The following is a 22,757-nucleotide window of genomic DNA, read 5'->3' as shown; positions in this document are numbered from 1 at the left end:
GTATAGTGTGTACCTTCTAAAAATGAAACCTACATCTATCTCTGAGTTGTGAATAATATGTATTAAGGTTATAACAACCAACAACAATGCACTTTTATGTAGAAATCTATGATTAAATTAAGTCTTCCTGACTAGTGATTTACATCAAATCCATCCTGTCTATAATCCATGTGTATTTGCTGTCAACTAACATTGGAACAATACAACTTCTAAAGCCTACATAAAAAACCTACCTGACAAAATGTGCACATGCCACATATGAAAATATGGGGTTGAACAATTTTAAAAGTCTGTAAAGGATTTTCCAAGGATGTAGGCATGAAAGATAAATGTATCTGTATTCCATATTAAGTGATTTCAAAACAAGATTTGTGCCAGGATTTAAAGCATACAGACATGTACTTTTTGAATACACACAGTAGTGCAAATATTTACAGGTTCAGTTACTTCAAAAGTTTAAGCTACACAGAAAACTGAAATTCAGGTCCAACATTATCTTCAGTTAAAACATTCTACTGTATTTTTAAATCACAGACAGTATATAGTCTCAGAGTCAAATTTTGCCTTGTTCCACCTTTGTAATTTATATGACGTTGATGGGTAACTGAGGGCAGAATTTATAAATCAATATTTAAAACTGGCAAACACCTGGGACTTCAACTGCTTAGTGTTCAATACGTCTCTAATAATTATCTGTATAGTATTTTTAAAAATCATGTGATTGTATAATCTGATATTGTTTCATTTGCACATATAAAGTTTTGTTTACATTACTTTTGCTATGATTTTATTTTATTAAACATTTGTCTTAACTGGCATGAATAGTTAAAATTAATAGTAGCTCCTTACACTGAATCTGCTAGGAAAGGTTTTTCCTCAGAGACTACAAAAAGCTGGAACTACTTTTTTGCTCACTTAGCTCTTGCATTGAATCTTTCTAGATTAAATAGCAACAGCCCACATAGGGGCCAAAAATTTCAACTTTGGGTGTCCAAAATTAGGCTCCAAAAATCAATACTTAGATATCTTAATAAAAGTGGCTGGATTTTCAGAAGGGTTGAGCACTCACACATCCCAAATAACGTCATTTTTGCACTAGTATGAACAAGTGAAAATAGGTCATTGTGAAAGTCACTCTGCCACCTTCACAATCAGTTTTTGCAATACAGTTGTCATCAATTACTTTATACTGTAGTAGTACCTTTACTAGCTGTTTTCTGTCACTGCCAACAGAAAGTCAACAATTTTACAAAAAGGACAACATACAGCTGTTCACAGTAACTTCATTTGACTAACTGAATACACAAGTTTTTTCAATTCCCGTCAGACAGAATATGACAATCATTGGTTATCTGAGTACTTTGTAACAATAGATTACATAACATTTATTGAAGACAGCAGAATTATGTAATTTATTTTTCTTTCCTAACAAAAATGTTGTTCTGATTTTACATAACAGCGGAGTGCTTTTGGATTCCTCGAACTCTCCATCCAATGTTCTGCATAAACAAGTTCATGTATTTATATAAAGAGGTGCGTAGGTATTTATTTGAGAATACACAATCTTGTTTCTATTTCTTGCAACACTTACAAACTGCTTTTCCACCTGAAGTTGGGAGACTTTTCATTTACTGTTAAGGGAAAAAAAAGAGTAAAATAAAACTGGCCAAGTTAGTCACTGAAAGCTATCATTGTTGGGTCTAAATATACACTGTTTTTTGCTATGGAAAAGGAAAATATTAGCAAAATGAAGTAACTCAGGAAGCTTAATTCTAACCTCAGACACATGAAGTTGTCACACTATATATCTTAAAATCCATTTGTGCATGCACAGTAGGAGATTTTATTTTAAAGCCACAATGCTGTCCACCTGAATATTGAAGGTTAAGGTTAAGTGTTTAGTTTACTGGATATTATTAAACATTCACAAATTAGCTAACTATAACAAAACCAGACTTCTAGGGCTATAAACCATATTAAGAATGAATTTTAATGAATATAATTATAAAACTTAAGGAAAACATACTGGAACTTCTGAATATTAAGAATCTTTGGGGAACAGAGCATACTGTTCTTTTAAAGTTTGTACCCAGTTTGAAAGTAAGTCATACTGTTAGAAAATTACTTTATGCTGTTAACCTATCAAAGTTTTCAAAACCTGGCAGAAATTGTTTTGATCCATTCATGACATCTCCTTTTTTAAACTAATACTGACTTTGATGTAAGGGCCCTTACAATACTTGCATCCAAATTAGGGAGAGAGCAGAGTTTATATATACAAAAATTATAAAACACTACTGTACACACACTTTTTAAAAAAAGTGAGATACAAATCAATAAAGGCAGTACAATTCTGAAATGAGGTTATAAAAAAAGGTGTAGAACCACACTGCAGTCTCTAGAACTACCTGGAGAGTTAGTGACTCCATTAGATAGAACCATGTGCCAAACTACCGTTACAGTTTTCATATAACAATGGAATAAAATATGCTAGGCATACTCAGTGCTGCACATTAACAAGAGGTTTCTTTGAACAAATATTTTGTGAAAGTTAGAAGAAACTTTCATTTGACTACAGCTATTGTTTTCTAAGAACAGACCAAAATTTGAAGTACTGCAGCTCAAACTGTATTAAAAAATGGCTTTGTACCAAAACAAAATCAAAGGTCAATGATGAGTGGTATGAATATACAAGGACTTGTACAGTACTCATTCAGGACCAATAATATGTATTTTTCTCAATATAAATCCTTAAGCTGAACTGAAATATTGACAAAGGTATTGTGCTGTCATGTGTATCACAAATCTAAGCTCTATTTAGTACATACAAATTTAATATTCGCACTACGAAGTGTACAAACCAGCAAGCAAAAAACCACAGTTCTTATATTTTCAACTTTGCTGCCCCCTGTCAACCTCCCACAAGAATACTCAATATGGATAAAGGACCTGAAAACATCTTTTTCATTCTTCCAAGGAAGGTAGAACATGTAAATTAATTCTATATGCATAAAAAGTAACATGTTGAAGAAAGGTCACAAGAATTATTCTAGCCAGCATTTGGTACAACCCATAATTGTTAAAGCTGCCAAACAATTTCAGATGCTCATTTCTTTCTGAAGCATATACTTTTCTGACTGAGGCTCAGTGTCCTTGGTTGCTTATCAAAAGGTGAATTTTTATGGTTTCAAGAAGTGTGAAAAAATTCTTACTTGGGAAAAAAAACTGGCTTTAACAACTTCTGATTGTTTGAAAGGTACACACTGAGCATGCACAACGAACACATTAAATTGACATTTGTACATTTAAGGTGATTTATTGTGCATATGTGCACAGCTTATTAATGGGCAAGTTGTGGCTCCTCTGAGGAGGGGCAAGGGAAGCCTCTACTCATCTATTCCTTGGGTATCTGCACAAGGCCCAGAAAATAGCCTGTTGATTGTGCTACCTCAGATGAGGCTTTGGCGGTGGGAAAGGGAGGGACTTGTTAGTATGATCAATAGCACGTAAGGCCGACAGGGGTCTTACTCAGCCAATTTTGTGAAGTGGCCAGGACCTATCCTCAGTGTGCTTGCTAGTGTCCAGCAGTGGATAGGAGAACACATGCTACACCATTTAAAAGGTGTAGTGAGCATCATAATGATGCCCTACTACATTCTGCTTCAATCGCTCTTATGCACAAAATATGGTTCATAGTATTACCTCCTCAGCCTCTACAGTTATGGCACCAAAGCAATGATTGTGCCTGAAGACATGATTTAGACTTAAGTGCTTCCTTTTTTAAAATTCTATCTTCAGTTGTTTTAACTTAAAATGATACCAAACCCATTTATTCAAACTTTATTTATCACTTTAAAAAAATCCAAATTTGAAGAAAATTGGGCTAAATGCTTTTATTTAAAACTCAGCAAGCCCTGACAGCTTATTCACTTGTACACATTTATATTTTTATATACTGGTACATACACTTGTTAGCCTTTGGCTAATGCCTGTTAAGGTTTTCAAGTGCCTAGTTTTCTAAAGACACTGATAACCATTACTTGGCCTTTTCTTAAGGGGTCTTATTACAGAACTGGAACATTTTCTTGACCATTTTTATTTTAAAATAACTTGAAAGTAAAATGCAAAAAACTCTAAATACAACACAACATTAAGGTTTCAGTTAATTACTATAAAAGTCAGGAAATGTAAACGATAAGGTTACACAATTTTTAACTTTGCCCCCCAGTAACAAATGCCTAAAAAAGTCATTAGTTATGTAATCACAGCTGATCTAAACTTTTAGAAAAACATTATAAAATATATCAGAGCAACTGCGTGCGATGACAAATACTACTGTTATGCGTATATTCTTTAATTCTGATCTCTTGAATATATGCATTACAATAGTATTTATTGTCACAGGCAGTTTCTCAAACATATGATCTTTACCAGAACTTTAGATATCCTTAACCTTAAATCACCTTAGTTTTTAATTTAATTCTACTTTAAATTGTCTGAGTGACTACTAATACTACAAAAGTTGTGTGAAAAACTATCAATGTCTGAGTGCCAGGAAATAATTTAACAAAATACTGTAAGAAATAATTTATAAAAAAGAAAAAACTTACACACTTTTCCTTCTTTTTCTAATTTCCTTAAGTGAAGGGTAAGGTTATTTTCTGCTGCTTTAAGTAAGTTTTCAGGAGTTTCCTAAATAGAAATACAATGAATTTTTTTCTTGACCATTTTTATTTTAAAATATCTTGAAAGTAAGATGCAAAAAACTCTAAATACAACACAACATTAAGGTTTCAGATAATTACTATAAAAGTCAGGAAATGTAAATGTCATGCCATATCTGCCAATAATTTTTCTTTTTTTATTTTCCTCAATACACAAAAGGGAACTCTTCTATGTTCAACTACCAGCCAGCAGTGGCAAAGAATTGAAATAAGTCATACCACTTAAATCTCCAGTTTAAATAATATTTTTTTATTTTTTTCCCATTCTTTGCATTATGTCTTAATTCAGGGTAGCACATGTTTAGGATAGCCCAAATTTAACAATGTATTACAAATAAACCGTTTCTAATTTTAGTATTTAGCCAAATACGAAGCTCAACATAAGAACGGCCATAGTGGATCAGACCAAAGGTCCATCTAGCCCAGTACTCTGTCTTCTCACAGTGGCCAATGCCAGGTGTCCCAGAGGGAACGAACAGAACAGGTAATCATCAAGTGATCCATCCCCTGTTGCCCATTACCAGCTTCTGGTAAACAGGGGCTAGGGCCACAATCCCTGCCTATCCTGGCTAATAGCCATTGATGGACCTATCCTCCATGAACGTATCTAGTTCTTTTTTGAATCCTGTTATAGTCTTGGCCTTCACAACATCCTCTGGCAAGGAGTTCCACAGGTTGACTGTGCATAATATGAAAAATACTTCCTTTTGTTTGTTTTAAATCTGCTGCCTATTAATTTCATTTGGTGACCCCTAGTTCTTGTGTTATGAGAAGGAGTAAATAACACTTCCTTATTTACTTACTCCACACCAGTCATGATTTTATAGACCTCTATTATATCCCCCCCAGTCGTCTCTTTTCCAAGCTGAAAAGTCCCAGTCTTATTAATCTCTCCTCATATGGAAGCTGTTCCATACCCCTAATCATTTTTGTTGCCTTTTCCTGAATCTTTTCCAATTCCAATATATCTTTTTTGAGATGGGGTGACCACATCTGCATGCAGTATTCAAGATGTGGGTATACCATGGATTTATATAGAGGCAATATGACAGTGGGCAGTTGTACATTAAATTCCCTTTCCATTCTTCAAGGTTTTTCCCACAGTTGCCAGCATTTCTTAAAATTTGAGGGGAATTTTCCAAATATGCTATGAATCTGGCAGTTAGAGATCTTCTGGAATCTAAATGGTTGTCTTGGTAAATTTTCCGTTATTTTAAAAATAAATATCAGAGTTGCAAAACAGTTATCTCCATATTAAAGATGTAGTGCCATTGTAAAAATTATTATAAATTAGTGATTGGAGACCCTCAGAATGTTTGTGATTCTGATAAGCATCACAACTTCTGGATGCCTACCTGAAGTAATGGAGCTTCTCCTTGAAACCACCTCTCCTCACATAACTGTTCCTCCCACAACAGGCTCTCCCACCACAGTCTATATCTGTCTTCAAAGGGGGGCAGGGGGAGATTTAAAATTCAGAGTATGTTACCCAGGCCTGTCCCCATACCTATCTGAAATTACATGGGGGACCCACCTCTCCCAAATTTTCTACCCTTTTGTGTCATTATCCCCCACCACCCAGTTCCCCTGCTCCTCTGATTAATCTCCCCTGCCACTTAAATCAATGTGTGGGGGAGGGAGCTACTGGCTCCGAGCTAGTTTCCACTCTACACAAAAATTATCATCAGCCTAGAATAGCTGCTCAGACAGACAATAGGTAGCAGTCTCTGCTTGATATGTATGGGAGGGCAGCATTACAGAAAAATCCCTCCTAGGCTGCAGTAATTCCCAGTCTCCAGGACACAGACTGGAACTTCAAACACCTGAGATGTGTTCGCAAAACCCTTTGTAAACCTGTCCAGGATGTTTATAGCCCATGTCAGAGTAGGATGGTTGACAGCTATCTTTTGCCCGCCCAGCATCTTGCACTTTCCCCTTCAGCCCAGCAAATAATTTTTTCCTGTAAGCAACATCATGAAAGAGTTCTCTATACTGCATGTCCTACACTCTGAGAATTACCATAAAGAGAGGAAGGGTAAGCAGAGAGACTATCTTTAGGGCTCTGTCTGATGATCAATAAATAGGCTTTTGAGTGCACAGGCTGTTCATCTTTAAGTCACAGGATCCAGCTCCTGTTGCCCATGGCAAGCAGTCAGAACACAGGGTTTCTAGCACAGTTTTTAGCCTGCACCTTCCTGAAGCCTGTGGGAGCTTGCAACTATAAGTTCTAAAATACCTTGCAGGAGACTCCAAACAACCCTGGACATAAATATATTTAGTTATTGTCTGACATTGTTCATTCTGATCTATTTTATAACTACAAACTTTCTTGATCCTCGTGAGAAATGTGTGATTACTAAGCTTAAAAATAATTATGAAAGGTAAAAGTTAATAAAAATAATTTCAGGCCAGATCCAGTAAAGCACTTAAGTCGCGAGACTACTTACACACTTATAGTCACGTGTGCATTTTGCTACATTAGTCCTTTACCGCACATGACTAGAACAGAAAAAGTGCCAAATGTGGCTCCGCTTAACTATGAAGCCTCCTAAAAGCCCACACACAAACACATACCATGTTGACTTTATTTAAGTGAAAATTAAGGTTGTGCTCTTTAGTTCAATTTAATAACGTTTTAACTATAATTACCTTGTATACAATCTTTATAAGCTCCATTGATGTAAATGATTTTCCAGCATTCTCCTGCAAAACATTTAGGATTTGTTGTTCACGTGCATTTCGGTGAGAAATGTATCCTTGAATTTTAGCACGTGCATCATGTACTACTGGGCCATGTCCTAAATTCAAACACAATTACAAGAGTTTTTTTTATATAAGAAACAGAATTTTGTAAACAACTTATTTAATAATTTGCTCACAAATATCCTCTCACTTTGGTAAAAAGCTCTGATAAGCCTACAAATCCTATGGAAGCAGCAGCATCCCTGTACTTACCACCCTGCCAGTTAGGTTTGCCAATTTGGAAATATTTAAAAAAAACAGACAGTAGCAGGAGTGCTGGAACCTCCACTACCCTGCCTCTTCCTCACCCCTGCCCAGCACATTCTCCCTAAAGCCTCACCCCACCTCTTCCTCCTCGCCCTGCCTTTTCCTCTGAGGTCCCGCCCCCATCCACTTCTCCTTATAGAAGCTGTAATACAGTAACTGTTCATTTTCAAAGTCTGCAGTGGTGAAAAGTCAAATTAAACATTCCAAAGCAAACCTTAGTTCTGAATCACAAATATATAGTTATCAACAAACCCGTCACTTCAATTTGAAAAAGATTTAACACACTCCACCTCCACCGGGCTAGAGATCCAATGTTTGGATATGAAAATGGAACCAAAATTTTGCAACGTTCAAGAAGGTTCACACATCCTGCATACCAGCTCATCTCCAGCAACCATGTACAGGTACACTTATCTATCTATGATACTGGGCCAAAATTGAAAAACTTGGAACCAAATCTGGATATAAACTCTCCCAACTTTTGGGAGCACTCAGATTTATAGTTTGGGTTTGAGCTCTTTTCCATTTCAACACAAACACCCCATCAATACATCTAATAAGTGACTTGCAAAAAAATTACAAATACATTTCTAGATCTATTCCATATATGTATTTTAATGGACGTATTTTAATATTTTAATAGTTTAGACCTTATGCAAACACTGGTTTGTATCACCCTAGATACCCAGATGCCTCCCATCATCATAGCACTATAGTGCATCACAACTATGAAGGAATCTATTTTTGTAACACCCCTTTGAATTAGTATCATTACCCATATATTACAGATGAGAAATTTAGGCAGAGAGGGATAAGTGACATTCTCAAGTCATACAGCAAGTTTGTGACAGAGGTAGGAATTGACCACAAATCCTATTTCAGAGGATTAATCACAAGGCCATTCTTCCTCCCTCATTTAATACTGTTAAGGAACTAAGACATTTGTCAACTTTTATTACTTAATAGGAGAAATTCTGCTCTCCTATTGTGATACTTAGAAAAAAATTACACTTTCTTTATTAATTTTCTTTATAAAACTGTGAAGCTCCACATAGGCTTTCTACCTTACAGCAGAATAGTGGATGGTGTTTTCATACGGTATAATGTGCTGAAATGTCATATTTGTGGTCTTGGTTACAATGAGAAGTTGGAGTGATAGAGTCTTTGTTCTGTATTTGGAGGGCTTGACTTGAGATCTTGATGGCAGTCGATTTTGGAAAAATCTATGTTGTTAAAGTATGAGACTATCAGAATCTGAATATAAGTTGAGGCTGTCCAGGACTATATGGACAGAATTAAGCTTGTTATTTTAAATACAAAACATGATACTATACATTTGTGCATTTATTTAAGAGACTGCAAGAACTGTGAATGTATTAGTATACAACATTGTAGTAATGGTTAATTTTCATTATTTTAAATTCTTCATTTTAGGGAGTCTAAGTTCAAATATTCCTTGGAACATTAACTTTAATACTGTTTAGCTCCTTAAAATTAAGAAAGATTTGTCTGTTAATAATGGACATTCAATTTTTAAAGTACTCACATTACTTAGTAGGAAGGTTGTATTAATGAAAAAGCGAGAGAGCCATCTGGTGGCCAAAGTATCTTTCAGTTCCTAGGGAAACTTATAAAATACAAACAGTGAATAGGTTCTATTGTATATTCAATGAAAAAAATAATGTTAAATATAAAAAGTTATATGGAAAAAATAAAAAAACCTAAGCCATATAAATACCTTCACAGTAGGCAAATGGTCATGTTGGTGCAATGAATCATGGCCTCTTCCTAGATCTAATTCAGAGTTCAGATGGAATAAGGGAAGCCTCAGGGGTGGAGAGAGAGAGAGAGTGTGTGTAGAGGAAAGGTAGAGAATAAGGCTGTCTAAAGGAGAGGATTCTCAGCATGAATAAAACTGAATACAAATAAAAAAAGTTACTATAATAAATTTACCAATTTTAATACAGTAAATAGTGGTGATAGAAAACTGTTCTCTGATTAAGGAATAACTATTGTTTATGGAAGTGCACAAATATTTTACTAAACATGGTTAAGGAAACAAAATTAGTTCCGATTCAAAATGCTGTACAAGGATACCTATGGCCATCAGCCACTGAAAATGCACACTATCCTATTGCCTTATTAGAATCTTAATTAGGGTATGTATTTGTCTATTGCCAGCAGTGTTTTAGGTGCTTTAGAAAAGCAGAAGGATAAGCTTCCTGCCTTAAAGAGTCTGTAGTTTAGATAAATAATAAAACACAGAGAGGGGGATGAGAAAGAGAATTGTGACAAAAAGGTAGAATTTAACACATACTTTTGGCATGAGGAAAGCTAATCAAAGAAGAGGAACATGGTTTGTAGAGTTTACAGAGAAGGCAGTGTGGCCTAGTGGATAAGGTACTGGATTGGGACTCAAGGCACCTGGAATCTATTTTCAGCTTTACCCCTGGTTAGCTTGGGCAAGTCAGTTCAATACCCCCCTCTGTAAAATGGGAATAATGATCTTCCCTCTCTGGTAATGTGCTTTAAGATCTACAGATGAAAAATGTATTTCTTTTCAAAGTAGTACATTTTAACAAAGAACATGAAGAAAGAGTGGCGATATGGTAGACTAAGTGAAGGAAGCTACTCATAGAAGGTTCATGTTATGAAGGCCAAGAGACTAACTGGGTTAAAAAAAGGACTAGATACATTCATGGAGGATAGGTCCATCAATGGCTATTAGCCAGGATGGGCAGGGATGGTGTCCCTAGACTCTGTTTGCTAAAAGATGGGAATGGGTGACCAGGGACGGATCATTTGATTACCTCTTCTCTTCATTCCCTCTGAAGCACCTGGCATTGGCCACGTTGGAAGACAGGATATTGGGCTAGACAGACCATTGATCTGACCCAGTATGGCTGTTCTTATGAAGAAGGCAGAAACAAGAGTTTGAAGTTATTTAATCATGCAAAATGCAGGGTGTGGGGAAGAGAATGAAAAGAAAAGATGGAAAAGGTAGGCAGGAGCCAGGATATGCAATCTTGAAAGAGAATAAGGAACTTAAATCTTACCATCACATAATGAGTTTTAAATTCAGTCTTGATAAAAAAAAGAGGCATAATTTTATATGAAAATTAAATGTTTTCCAAGATTAAAAAAGAAAAGTCAAGGAGACTGAAGAAATCAGAGGATAATTAGTGGAATATGGAGTTTGACCTCTTGGTCACTGGCTCAAATTCAGCATGGTTTGGTAACTAAAATAATCATCTGATTGATAGCTTGGTGGCCTTTACAAAATGAATTTATGGTCTCAATCCAGTTTGTAACGGACAGCTGTCTACCTCAAAAACCATGACCACAATTGGCATTCTTAGCCGTAGTCTGACTAGAGAAGCCAAGGACTCAAGGGCTATACATACTGAACTGACCCCAACTTTCCCCCCCTGCTCTATAGGTAGTCTTTTTAGTTCAGGTTTAGGTGCAGTGGTAGGATGGTGTGAAGCAGCTTGCACTGATGCTGCCTCTCCTGCATGTGTTCTGTGACAGAAGATTCTGGTTTTCTGGGCTATCAATTCTGCACTTCTCACAACCACAAGTTTCACTCAAATATAATAATGCTCATGAGAGAAATGGATAGCATCATGGCAAGCACCCATGCAGTATTTTAAATAGAATAAACTGAATGCCCTTTAGCTAATTATAATAGATAAAGGCTGGATACGGTACATTAAGTATTATATACATATTATATTATTTGACTTAGTAAGAGTTCTTACATTCTTAGAGGAGCTATTTTAAATATTTTATATAAACTAGTAGATCTAATTAAGAAATGTAAACTACCAACCAGGGTATATTAAGTCAGCTTGCATTTGTAACAGCATTTCCAGTGATTTCATGTAGTCATACAAGTCTTCAAATACTGCTGTCCCTTCTCCTAGAATACAGTCACCAGAAAATATAGCATTTTCTTCCACTAGATGTAAAGCCATATGATCATCAGTGTGCCCAGGTGTATATAAAACTCTATTAAATGAGAGGAATGAATAATTTTATATGCAACAATCACATATACACTATTTACATGTAACAGAAACAAATGCTGATAAAGCCATGAATATGGCAGTCTAGAAAAAACCTCCGTAAAGAATCCTTATTAGGGAAAGAGGGTTAATATGAAATGTTAGCTTAGAGATGATGTGATCTGGGCTAACCTGGTCCATTTTCTTAAGCTTGATAAACATATATGCAAAATGGCAAACATAATTCGCTCTAATATTCTATTCTATAACATAGGTCCTTACACTACACTCATCACTGTAGTATCTGAGCACTTTCTATTAGTGCATTACACAACATGGCTAATATCTGTCATGTGGTGTTTGTTCTCTTATCCTTTCTCCAGGAGAAGAAATATGTGCTGTGATTTTGTTTCCAAGTTTTTTTTTTAAAAACACACACATACACATTTATGTTGAGGAAAGCAAGGTCTAAGAAATGTGCCTTGCACTTGGAGCTGAAGGGAGTGAGGTTTGTGAATTTCCCTCAGTTCCTGGGGGAGCTCATTCACACTGTCAGGCCATCCCCTTAGAAAGCTCTCTCTCCCGCATAGATGAACTTTACCCATATTGTAGAAAGTTCCACTGTGCCAGAAGAGCAAATTTGTCTAACATAGTCTTCATCCTGGACCTTTGGGCAATCTTTTAGATTTCCTGAGTCCAGGTCATTGAGTGCTTTGAAGGTAGGGAGTGGAGGCCAGGTCTGATGTGTTCATTATTGCTTGTGTTGCTCAGGATACATGCTGCAGTATTCTTGTACCAGTTAGATTTTCTTAAGGGCTGAAGGCTTTATGCCCAGGTATACTACATTGCTGTAGCTCAGCTGAGAGATGATGATGGTGTGAATAAGTGAGGCCGGGTCATCGTTTATCAGGATGGGACAGAGTCTCCCAGCCAACTAGAGATGGTTTAAAGCCTTACCTGTGGATGCTGCTATGTAAGAGCTTAGCATCAGTGAGGAATCCAAGAGCATTACTAAACTATAGTCTGGACTGACCAATTGTGGGTCGGTGCCTTCAACTAAAGGAGAAGCATTAAGGCTGCAAACTGTTCAAAATGCTCTCCTCTGCCCACCACTATAAACTCTATCTTGCTCTGGTTCACCTTCAACCTGTTGTTCTTCATCCATGAGCTGATCCTGTCCAAGCACTAGGTAGGCCATCTTAGGAGTAATGGTGTCTTCAGTAACGTAATAATTTAAACGGCAAGCCCTTTTTTACCCCTAGTGTAGCTGATCTTTTTTCTGTCCAAAATTTATTTTTAACATATGAAATGCTTTCAAACAGATATCTTTTACTACTTGAAGTCGATCTTGCAGCCAGCCTACTGCTGTGTTCTACAACAGTGGTTCTCAAAGCTGGTCCACTGCTTGTTCAGGAAAAGCCCCTGGCGGGACGTGCCAGTTTGTTTACCTGCCGCGTCCGCAGGTTCGGCTGATCGCAGCTCCCACAAGCTGCAGTTAACTGCTCCAGGCCAATGGGGGCTGCGGGAAGTGGCGCAGGCCGAGCGATGTACTGGCCACCCTTCCTGCAACCCCCATTGGCCTGGAGTGGTGACCCGCGGCCAGTGGGAGCCGTGATTGCCCGAACCTGCGGACGCGGCAGGTAAACAAACTGGTCCAGCCCGCCAGGGGCTTTCCCTGAACAAGCAGCTGACCAGCTTTGAGAACCACTGTTCTACAACACTGAAGTAGTTTAATTCACCACTGAATTGAAAGGGACTCCCTCTGAGTAAGGAAAAGAAGCAGGATGTTTCCTGACAGAAGCAGTAAAGCAGAGTTATTTTGATGGGAGAATTCTGGACAACACAAATCTAAAAAACAAAAACTCTACTCCAAGCACAGTTTTTATTTTTTACCCTGAAATGAGACAAGTACCAAAAATTCCATGAAGTACATTATGGACTTTGTTATTATCTATTCTACATGGAGACCACTCAGAAACTATGATAATGGGCAGCAGGATAAAACACCATAGATATAGATGGTTGCCCTGAGGAACAGTTTTATCTAGGGAACCTTCATAATTTTTCTAGGGAGGCTAGATAGTGCTGAAATCATGGGGCTGGATCCTGATAATATTAGGTAATCCCCTCTCACATAGGTAGGTCCTCTTGATTTCAACAGTATTATTTAGCTGCAGAAAGCCTACCTGCATGAGTAAGTAGTGCCAGGATCTGACATATAAGCAGCCCTCCAGTCAATTATATTGAAAAAATAATTTCACTGTGACATAGTCACGAATCTCCTCAACTGTTTTGGCTGTCTTAAAAATAAGAGCTAAATTATGATGCAATTATAAATAGTAACTTCACAATTATGAGGTATGAGAGGAAAACATTCTTAGTTTTAAAAGTGAACTTAGCCTACTAGCACAGAACTAACATTTACCTGAGAGTGGCTCCCTCAGTTTTTAACACATCTCCATCTTTCAGATATGAATACTTGAGCTTTTCTCCTTCTATTATTTCCTCACGATGAGGAGTGCGTGGAAGCTTACTTATGCAATATTCAGAACCTATTTAAAAAAGCAGATCACATTTTAGATCATTCAGTTAGGGCCCTACCAAATTCACAGTCCATTTTGGTTAATTTCACGGTCCTAGAATTAAAAAAATCATAAATTTCTTGATTTCAGTTATTTAAATCTGAAATTTCACCATGTTGTAATTGTACGGGTCCTGACCCAAAAAGGTTGGGGGGGGGGGAGGGGAGGTCGCAAGGTTATTGTAGGGGGCGGGGGGGGGGGCTGCCGTACTATTATCCTTACTTCTGGGCTGCTGCTGGCCAGGACCCCAGCTCTGAAGGCGGCACTGCTGCCAGCAGCAGCAGCCCAGAAGGATGGCATGGTATAGTATTGTCAACCCTTACTTCTGCGCTGCTGCCTGCAGAATTGGACCCTCAGTCAGCAGCCGCCACTCTGCGTCTGCCCAGATCTGAAGGCAGCAGCACAGAAGTAAGGGTGGCATAGTATGGTACTGCCACCCTTACTTCTGCACTGCTGCTAGCAGGTTGCTGCTTTCAGAGCTGGGCACCTGGCCAACAGCCACTGCTCTCCGGCCACCCAGCTCTGAAGGCACCGCATAAGTAAGGGTGCTAATATCGTGACCCTCCCTAAAATGACCTTGCGACCCCCCTGCAACTCCCTTTTGAGTCAGGACCCCCAATTTGAGAAACACTGCGAAATCTGTATAGTATAGGGTAAAGACACAAAAGAGACCAGATTTCATGGTCCATGATGTGTTTTTCATGGCCATGAATTTGGTAGCGCCCTATTCATAGTTAAGCACTGATTACTCTCAGGCTGCTAGCATGGATGCCCCATAAAATTACAAAATGTGAGTAGATGTACCATTATGCAGGAGTCTATTTCAATGCAAATTAAAGAATAAGTTGTTATTGCAATAAACTTTTTTATGTATATTAAGGAATCATATTTACCTGGACATGACCACTCAGACACATATTAAAAACTTTAAAATTGAATACAGCTGGTGTTCTGCATCAGTAATGTTTTTTAAAGAAGATAAACAAAAAATGACTTTTCCAAATGAAATTTCACTTTGAAATTAAAATAATCCAATATTAGTTTCATTTGGAGAAGTTGTGTCTTGCTCATTAAGACACCAACACCATTTAGAGCTGCACTTGGGGACTCCCTGGAAGTAACTCTGGTGAGGTTTTAGCCTGTGGCAATCTTCCACAAAACACAGAAGGGCTGCATTCTCTGTACTGTTCATAAACTATAAAAAGAAACAGCTTTCGCTGCTTAGAGATTTAACCAAAAAAAAGCATCACTGAATGTTTATCAATATGGTATCTTGTTTATTTTGGATAAGGACAAACATGCAAAGTGTCCCTACCTTACACAATTTGGGATCTGGGTGTTCACCAAAAATTTCTATTCAAGTGGTTACCAGCCACCTTCTCCAGTTATTTACTTGTTGTTCAAGTGAAAATAATTGTCAATTGATTATTCTCAGTGTTAACTCAGGGAGGAATCTCTTGTTGGGTGAATTATCAATGGTAAACTAATTTCCCTCTTGTCATTCATAGACAAAAGACTATTAACAGTATGAGGCTTTCCCCCTTCCAAATATGTAAATACTTATTTATATATTGACATGAAGAAACATTTTAGAGTGCATCTAAACCAAACATTCATACTATTTACTGTACTCATACTATGCATGTAACATCATGTTTAAATACACTGTACAGCTCACATGAAGATCTCAAGTGTGCAGTCCAGCTAACAGTCCTCCAAAAGACTCTAATAGAGAGTCCCTGTCCCTATAGCTAACCAGTAGTGCTCCTTCAGTAACTGTCAAATTAAACTATAATCTTCTGCCTACCATTGTGGATGTTTCTACAAATATCAGGTATGCCTCCAGTATGATCATGGTGCCAGTGTGTCACTAAAATTTCCTGGATTGAGATGTTGAAGTCAGTCAGTGCCTGTTTTAAACAGCCAATATATTCAGGTATAGCTGGCTCTCCTGTGTCAATAAGGATCCTTCTACATTTAAAGAGAGAAAATATGGCAGAAATGTTCAATTACAAAAGTCATTAGAGAATGAAGAGACTCCCTGGGTGATGAAACTCTAAATACTTTGGGAAGACCACCTCTTCCTGTGACACACTGCTGCAGTACTATCAGCAGAAGTGCTTGAGCTACATTCTCCCCCATTGTAAGATGGGGGGCGCCTGGCAGTATATTCTTTATCAGGGCCCTGGCACTGCTTTGGTCCAGAACAGTCTAAATTCAGTGAGGTTTGGGCATGCTACAGAAGCCATGTATTTGGTAGGATTTTTGGAGTGGATTGAGGATATGTTTCCAGAAAGATGGGAGAAGGTGTTTTTTTGGGCCAAGCTGAGTTTACAGATGTTTGCTTTTTGAATGCTGATGGGTTATTGCGCTGTAACATTTAATTGCCAGAGCACCTACAGACAGCATAAGGCTGTGGTTCTCAAATTTTTGTACTGGCGAATCCTTTCACATAGCAAGCTTGTGAGTGCGACCACCCCCCTTATAAATTAAAAACTTTTAAAATATATTTAACAGCATTATAAATGCTGGAGGCAAAGCAGGGTTTGTGGAGGAAGCTGGCAGCTCGTGACCCCTCCCCCCCATGTAATAACCTCATGACCCCCTGAGGGGGCCCAACCCCCAATTTGAGAACCCCTGCCATAAAGCAATCTTTGAATCAAAATAAACAATGTTGAAACTTTGGACCCTGGCACAACCACTCAACATCAGTGTCAGTAAGTCAAAATTTACACTGAGTGCCAAGAAAATCTGTGGCAAGCCCAGGGAAAGAGCCAGTACCTGTTGTCATGAGGAAATGCAACACTTGCATCACGCCCTCGGGTAAATCACTGACTATGCTGGACCATGGAGCTTAACACTGAACTCGGGACATATAAGCCAAGGGAAATATGGGAAGAAGTATAACGTCTCTGGAAGGAAGACTGGGAAGGTGAAATCCTGACGGACCCAGAAACCCAGCATCCAAACGGATAAAATTGTGTGCCAGAGCCGGAGAAACCCTTCACTGCCCCCGTTTCCCAACCCCACTCCCTAGGCTTCCCGTGACCGCCGGGATCCCCCCTAAAAGGCACGACAGCGCAGAGAGCATAGCCCCACTCCCAGCCTTCGGGGGAGAGCAATACGGACTTGGGCCTGTCTCAGAGACCGGGCTCCAGCCTCAGCCAGGCGGCGGCTGCGGAGCTCCAGCGGGGCTGGGAGCGCGCGGCGCTGCAGGTGCGGAGCAGAGTCTGGGCGCGCAGAAGCTGCCTGCGCCGGCCCTGTGGCGCGAGCCCGCGCTCTGCCGGGGCTGTTACCTGGGCCCGGTCCCCACCAGGTAGGTGTTGGTCCCCTGCAGGGTCATGGGGCCCGGGTTACAGCCCAGCACGCGCACCACCCGCGAGGAGAGCCGCTCAATGCGCGGCAGCAGCGACGCCATTTTCCCCGCAGCGCCAACAGCCTAACGGCGGCGGCGCGCGCCCGACAGAAGAACGTAGCTCCCCTTGCCCCGCCCTCACGGAGAATAGCTCCGCCCAGCGCAGGAGCTGAGAGCCCGGCTGTATGTCTAGTTCCCACGGGGGCTGCGGGGTGGCCTGTGCCTTTGCGCGGAGGAAGTTGGGCGGGGCTGCTTGGCCTTGGCCCAGTCGCCATCTTCCCCCAGCTGAGAGCATTATTCACCTCAGCTGAGCTCCTAGGCCTTGTCTACACCGAAGGGGAACGTCGATCTAAGCTACGCAATTTGAGTTACTTACGTGAACAGCGTAACTCGGTTCGCTGTAGCTTAGATCTACTTACTGCGGGGGCTACGCTACGCTACAGGAGACGCTCTCCTGTCAACTCCCCTTAGTCCTGGTCTACACTGGGGGGGATTGATCTCAGGCCTGATCTACACTGGTGGAGGGGGGGGGAGCGATCTAAGGGTACGTCTATACTATCTGGCGGGTAGTGTTCGATGTATCAGGGATCGATTTATTGTGTCTTGTCTAGACATGATAAATCAATCCCCACTGGCTTGATTGTTGCCTGCCGATCCGGTGGGTAGTGTAGATAAGCCCTAAGTTATGCAACTTCAGCTATGTGACTAAGGTAGCTGAAGTCGATGTACTTAGAGCTACTTACTGTGGTAGGTCAACGGCCGATGCTCTCTTGTTGACTCCGCCTGCACTTCTCACTCCGGTGGAGTACCAGAGTCGAAGGGAGAGCGCTCGGTGGTTGATTTATCACATCTTCACTAGACGCGATAAATCAGCCTCCACTGGATTGTAGACATGCCCTTATTCTTCTCAATCAGGTGGAGTACAGGAGTCGACGGGAAAGCGATCGGTGGTCACTAAATCGACTGCCGATACATGGATTGCTGCAGTGTCGATCCTCCAGTAAATCTAGACAAGCCTTTAGTCACCTGGATTGGGTTGCCACCACGTGTGGGAAAGGGTGCGTTGAAATCTGAGCAAACCACAGCACAGGAAGGGTGGCTCTGCCCCTGGTACCCAAATGCCACCCGTGCACGGCAGCTACTGGGCCTGAAACTCCCATGGAACGCTCCTCTGTGCTACAGCTTAGCCCTGCAGGAACCACCACACACAGATAATGCTGCCTTTGGCTTCCCCTGAGTCTGTCCAAGGGAGCCAAGTGTGGTACAAGTTACCAGGAGACTCAAGCCATCCTATAACAGGTGTTAACTATGATGGATGACATTCGTAAACTGATTTCCACTATCTTCTCCCCATACCCCACATTTTTTCCATTTTCGAACTTCCCCACAAATTCTGCCTTTAGGCTGAAATTTGTATTGCCTCGTCCCGGTCCAATGGTGAGTTTCTTTAGAGTACTGTTAATTAGCCAAGTTTTGCAGCTTAGGTGTGAGGAAAAGTGATCATTTGAAGATTGGGAAATAATCTCTGTATAAGTCTGATAAACAGATACTTACAAATTACTAAATTATAAGGGCCTCACTTGCCCTTTCCTCCATAGCCAAAAGAACCACAGACAGAGCAAAATCAGTGCAGCTATAAGGTATGCAGGTTGGGCAGGGGACAATTTGTGGACAAGTGGAGGAAAAAAGTCTTAAAGCAACATGTTCTTACCAACATTGCAAATAACCAATATTTTTCTTATTATACTGTTTAACATACATTAATATCACATGTGCAATATGAATGGGTTATGACCCAATTCTGTGTTGTAGTCCAACAGATCTTTACACATCTTGATGGAGGGTGCCCAAGGTTACTTTTTGTCACCATTGCAGCTCCCTTCAATACTCTGAGGAATGCACCACTCCCTGGCTTGCAGTGTTGTTGTAGTTGTGTTAACTACTTACACTAAACAATCTGTTTTACCTTGTGATGCTCTGAGTACGTTTAACAGACCGGAGGAAGAGCTCTTTGTAAGCTCGAAAGAAGTTGGTCCCTGCAGGCTCTTGGCTCCCGCTCCCCACCACCAGGAGCCTGGCTTCCCTCCCAGCCTCTCAGCAACCTGCTGTAGGGTAGCCAGGTTGTTCTAGGCTCTCGGCAGTGAGCTGGGAGCCTCAGTGCAACCGGTGGGCTTCTTGAGGGAGTGGGGAGCCTCCAGGCAGCACCAGGGCTCCCAGCAGGGAGCTGGGAGCTACTGGGCAGGACCCAGCTGGGAGCAGGGAGCCAGGTGGGCGCAGCTTGGCTCAAAGCTGTGAGCCTGGGCAGCAGTTGGGCTGGGGGAGCTGGGACCGGGGGGCAGTCTGGCTGCTAGTGGGAAGCGGGGTGGCCACAGCCTGGTTGGGAGCGGGAAGCTCAGGGGGGCAGCCAGGCTCTAGCTGGAGGCCCCCCCATCCCGCCCCACGGTAACAGCTAGAGCCTGGCTGCCCCTGCTAGAAATTGAGAAGAATGACAGCCAACAGCCAATATAAGTAATGCAGTGTCTACATGGACACTGTGTTGCCCTAACTATGCTGACAAGCCCTATGCCTCTCATAGAGGCGGAGTTATGTCAATTACATTGGCGGGAGCAAGGGGGCTGTAGTGTGTACACTGATATAATTAGGTCGCCGTAAGGCTTATGTCCAGTAGTGTAGAGCAGGGATTCTGTAGTGTAGAGCAGGGATTCTCAACCTTTTTCTTTCTGAGCCCCCCTGCCCCAATATGCTATTAAAAACTCCATGGCCCACATGTGCCACAACAAATGTTTTTCTGCATATAAAAGCCAGGGCCAGTGTTAAGGGATAGCAAGCAGGGCAGTTGCCCAGGGCTCCACATCACAAGGGGCCCTGTGAAGTTAAGTTACTCAGGCTTTGGCTTCAGCCCTGGGCTTTAGCATAAGTCCACTGTCTTTATTCAGTCCATGATTTTGGGCCATGTCTACACTTACAAGCTTAAGCTTACATGAGCTTAGGCACGCTCATGTAGCTGCGTTATGCCAACGGGAGAGAGCTCGCTTATCAACATCATAAAACCAGCTCAAAGAGTGGTGATAGCTATATTGGCTGGAGAGTGTCTCTGCCAACATAGCACTATGCACACCAGTGCTTATGCCAGCAAAACTTATGTCACTCAGGGAGGTGCTTTTTCACACCTCCGAGTGACAAAAGTTTTGCCTTCATAAGTGCTAGTGTAGACATGGCCTTAGTGTCTAGCAAAGTTAAGAATTTAAGCTCCCAGGCTCATCTTTTGAATTTGTTGTGCAGATTTCCCTTGAGAATGAGGACTGAGTAATCAGATACAGAGGGCTTGTTTTGTGAAAAGTGTTCACCCACAGGTGATATGGTGTTTTTGTCTTTTATCATTTTCCTGTATAAGTTCATGTGAGAGCATAGTGATTGTCTGGTTTCACCCATATAGTTGTTATTGGAGCATTTAGTGCACTGGATGAGGTACACCATATGTTGTGATACTCATGTGTAGGATCCATGGATCTCAAAAGGTGTGTTGTGGGAATTGTTGATCATCCTAGCAGTGGAGATATGTCTACAGGTTTTGCATCTATTCTGACAGCGTCTGATGCCACTTTGAGTTGGTATGTCCTGGTCTGTGGGGAGCTTGCTTCTGATAATGAATTTGGAGAGGCTGGAGGGTTGTTTGAAGGCCAGAAGAGGAGGGTCCCCATGAAGTATGGTTTGTAATTGTTTAATGATACCCCATATGGATTCCAGTGGGGTGACAACTAAGGGTGTGTGGTCAGAGGTTTTTTTTATTTCCATACTGAAGCAGGTTTTCTCAGGGTATTTGGGTGGTCCATTCCATGATGTGATCTGCTTCTTTGGTGAAGTGGTCTTTTTTGGAGAAGGTGGTTTTAGTGTGTTAAGGTGTATATCCTGGACTTTCTCCTTGGAGCATATTCTGTGGTATTTGAGTGCCCGACTATAGATTTCTTGGTGCATTTGGGATGGCCACTGGATCTCTGAAGGTAGGTGTGGTGATCCGTGGGTTTCTTGTATATAGTAGTTTTTAGGTTCTATTGTTGAAGTTGATGGTGGTATCCAGGAAGTTAATGCTAGTGTGGGAGTGTTCCAGAGAGAGTTTAATGGATGGGTGGCGGTTGTTGAAGTTGTGGTGGAAATCTCCCTGGATACCATGATCAGCTTCAACAATGGAACCTGACAGACAACTATATACAGGAAACCCATGGATCACCACACCTACCTTCACAGATCCAGTGAAGGTAACTATCCTAAATAGTGGGAGGGACACAATTAGAATTATGTGCTATCTGTACAAGCAGAATTTTTGGGAGGGATACCAAAGTCTGACAGTGTTATGATGTTGGTCTGAAAAGTATTACTTCTGTTGATCCTTTATGCAGTGATTAAAAATCTCTCTCTGGGACCAAATTCTGGCTGGAGCTGTTTATAGGTGCACACCAGAAATTCCAGACAGCAGACGGACAACAGGACACTTACTGGCTGTCTCTATTCTGGTGCCTTCATAATTTTGCCAAGCCAGCCTCTTTAATCTATCTGAACCATTATTTATATCACACTCATCACATTAATTTCTCACTTTCCAGGATCTTCAGCCTCGGAGGGGCAATTACAGGATGTTGCTTGGAGTCAGAGGGGCTAAGGCTGCATGTTATATATGTATGCTCTGACTCAGCAGTGGCCTTTACACACAACCTTCCCTTCCCCTTCTAGATTACTCCTACTGTCTATAGTTGAGCACAGGTCGGTGAATGGAATTGGCCTCACCCAGAAATCAGGTGCCTTAAAATGCTATTTTTGCAGTGTACATGTGCATCTGTTTCGGGCTCCATAAAACTTATTTTCAGCCATCAAGTAAAATTTGGCTCTTGGGTTAGGCATGTCTGTGATGTCACATATAAAAATGATGGGACCTGAAGATACCTAGGCAACTTGTGTATTTTGGTAGCTTACTTTCTCTAATGTAAATTCAGGTTTTTTGCATAATCCTGAAAGTATGAGAGGCAAAACCTCTTAAAATTTGCTAAAAATCTCCCACAAACGGTGCTGGTGATTTTTTTCCTCA

The 22,757-nt window shown here is 40.6% G+C and overlaps 1 protein-coding gene across 2 annotated transcripts; it reads right to left on the bottom strand.

Annotated features, from left to right (window-relative positions):
* Positions 1-313: 313 nt before the first annotated feature.
* LACTB2 (lactamase beta 2) lies at positions 314-17,822 on the bottom strand. 2 transcript variants are annotated; one of them, XM_045006309.1, is made up of 7 exons: positions 17,619-17,822; positions 16,130-16,293; positions 14,166-14,292; positions 11,566-11,744; positions 7,374-7,522; positions 4,615-4,692; positions 314-1,631 (listed from the first exon to the last, which is right to left on the bottom strand). In XM_045006309.1, exons 1-7 carry the CDS (start codon positions 17,738-17,740, stop codon positions 1,629-1,631), a joined length of 822 nt encoding a protein of 273 aa, XP_044862244.1. In that variant the 5' UTR covers positions 17,741-17,822; the 3' UTR covers positions 314-1,628. The 2 variants fall into 2 exon arrangements, with proteins under 2 accessions (XP_044862244.1, XP_044862243.1); XM_045006308.1 differs by having other exon boundaries at positions 4,611-4,692; positions 17,619-17,815.
* Positions 17,823-22,757: the final 4,935 nt, after the last annotated feature.

This window comes from Mauremys mutica, chromosome 2 (assembly GCF_020497125.1).
Source record: "Mauremys mutica isolate MM-2020 ecotype Southern chromosome 2, ASM2049712v1, whole genome shotgun sequence".
Taxonomy (NCBI): Eukaryota; Metazoa; Chordata; order Testudines; family Geoemydidae; genus Mauremys; species Mauremys mutica.
This window is presented reverse-complemented; position numbering and strand designations above follow the sequence as displayed.

Excerpts from the sequence above, each read along its gene's own strand:
- LACTB2 (XM_045006308.1), bottom strand. The coding sequence starts at position 17,740 with ATGGCGTCGCTGCTGCCGCGCATTGAGCGGCTCTCCTCGCGGGTGGTG. Across the intron at positions 14,293-16,129 it reads TTGTAGAAACATCCACAATG|GTTCTGAATATTGCATAAGT; the intron begins GTAGGCAGAAGA and ends TTTTTTAAATAG. Across the intron at positions 11,745-14,165 it reads ACTGAGGGAGCCACTCTCAG|AGTTTTATATACACCTGGGC; the intron begins GTAAATGTTAGT and ends CTCATTTAATAG.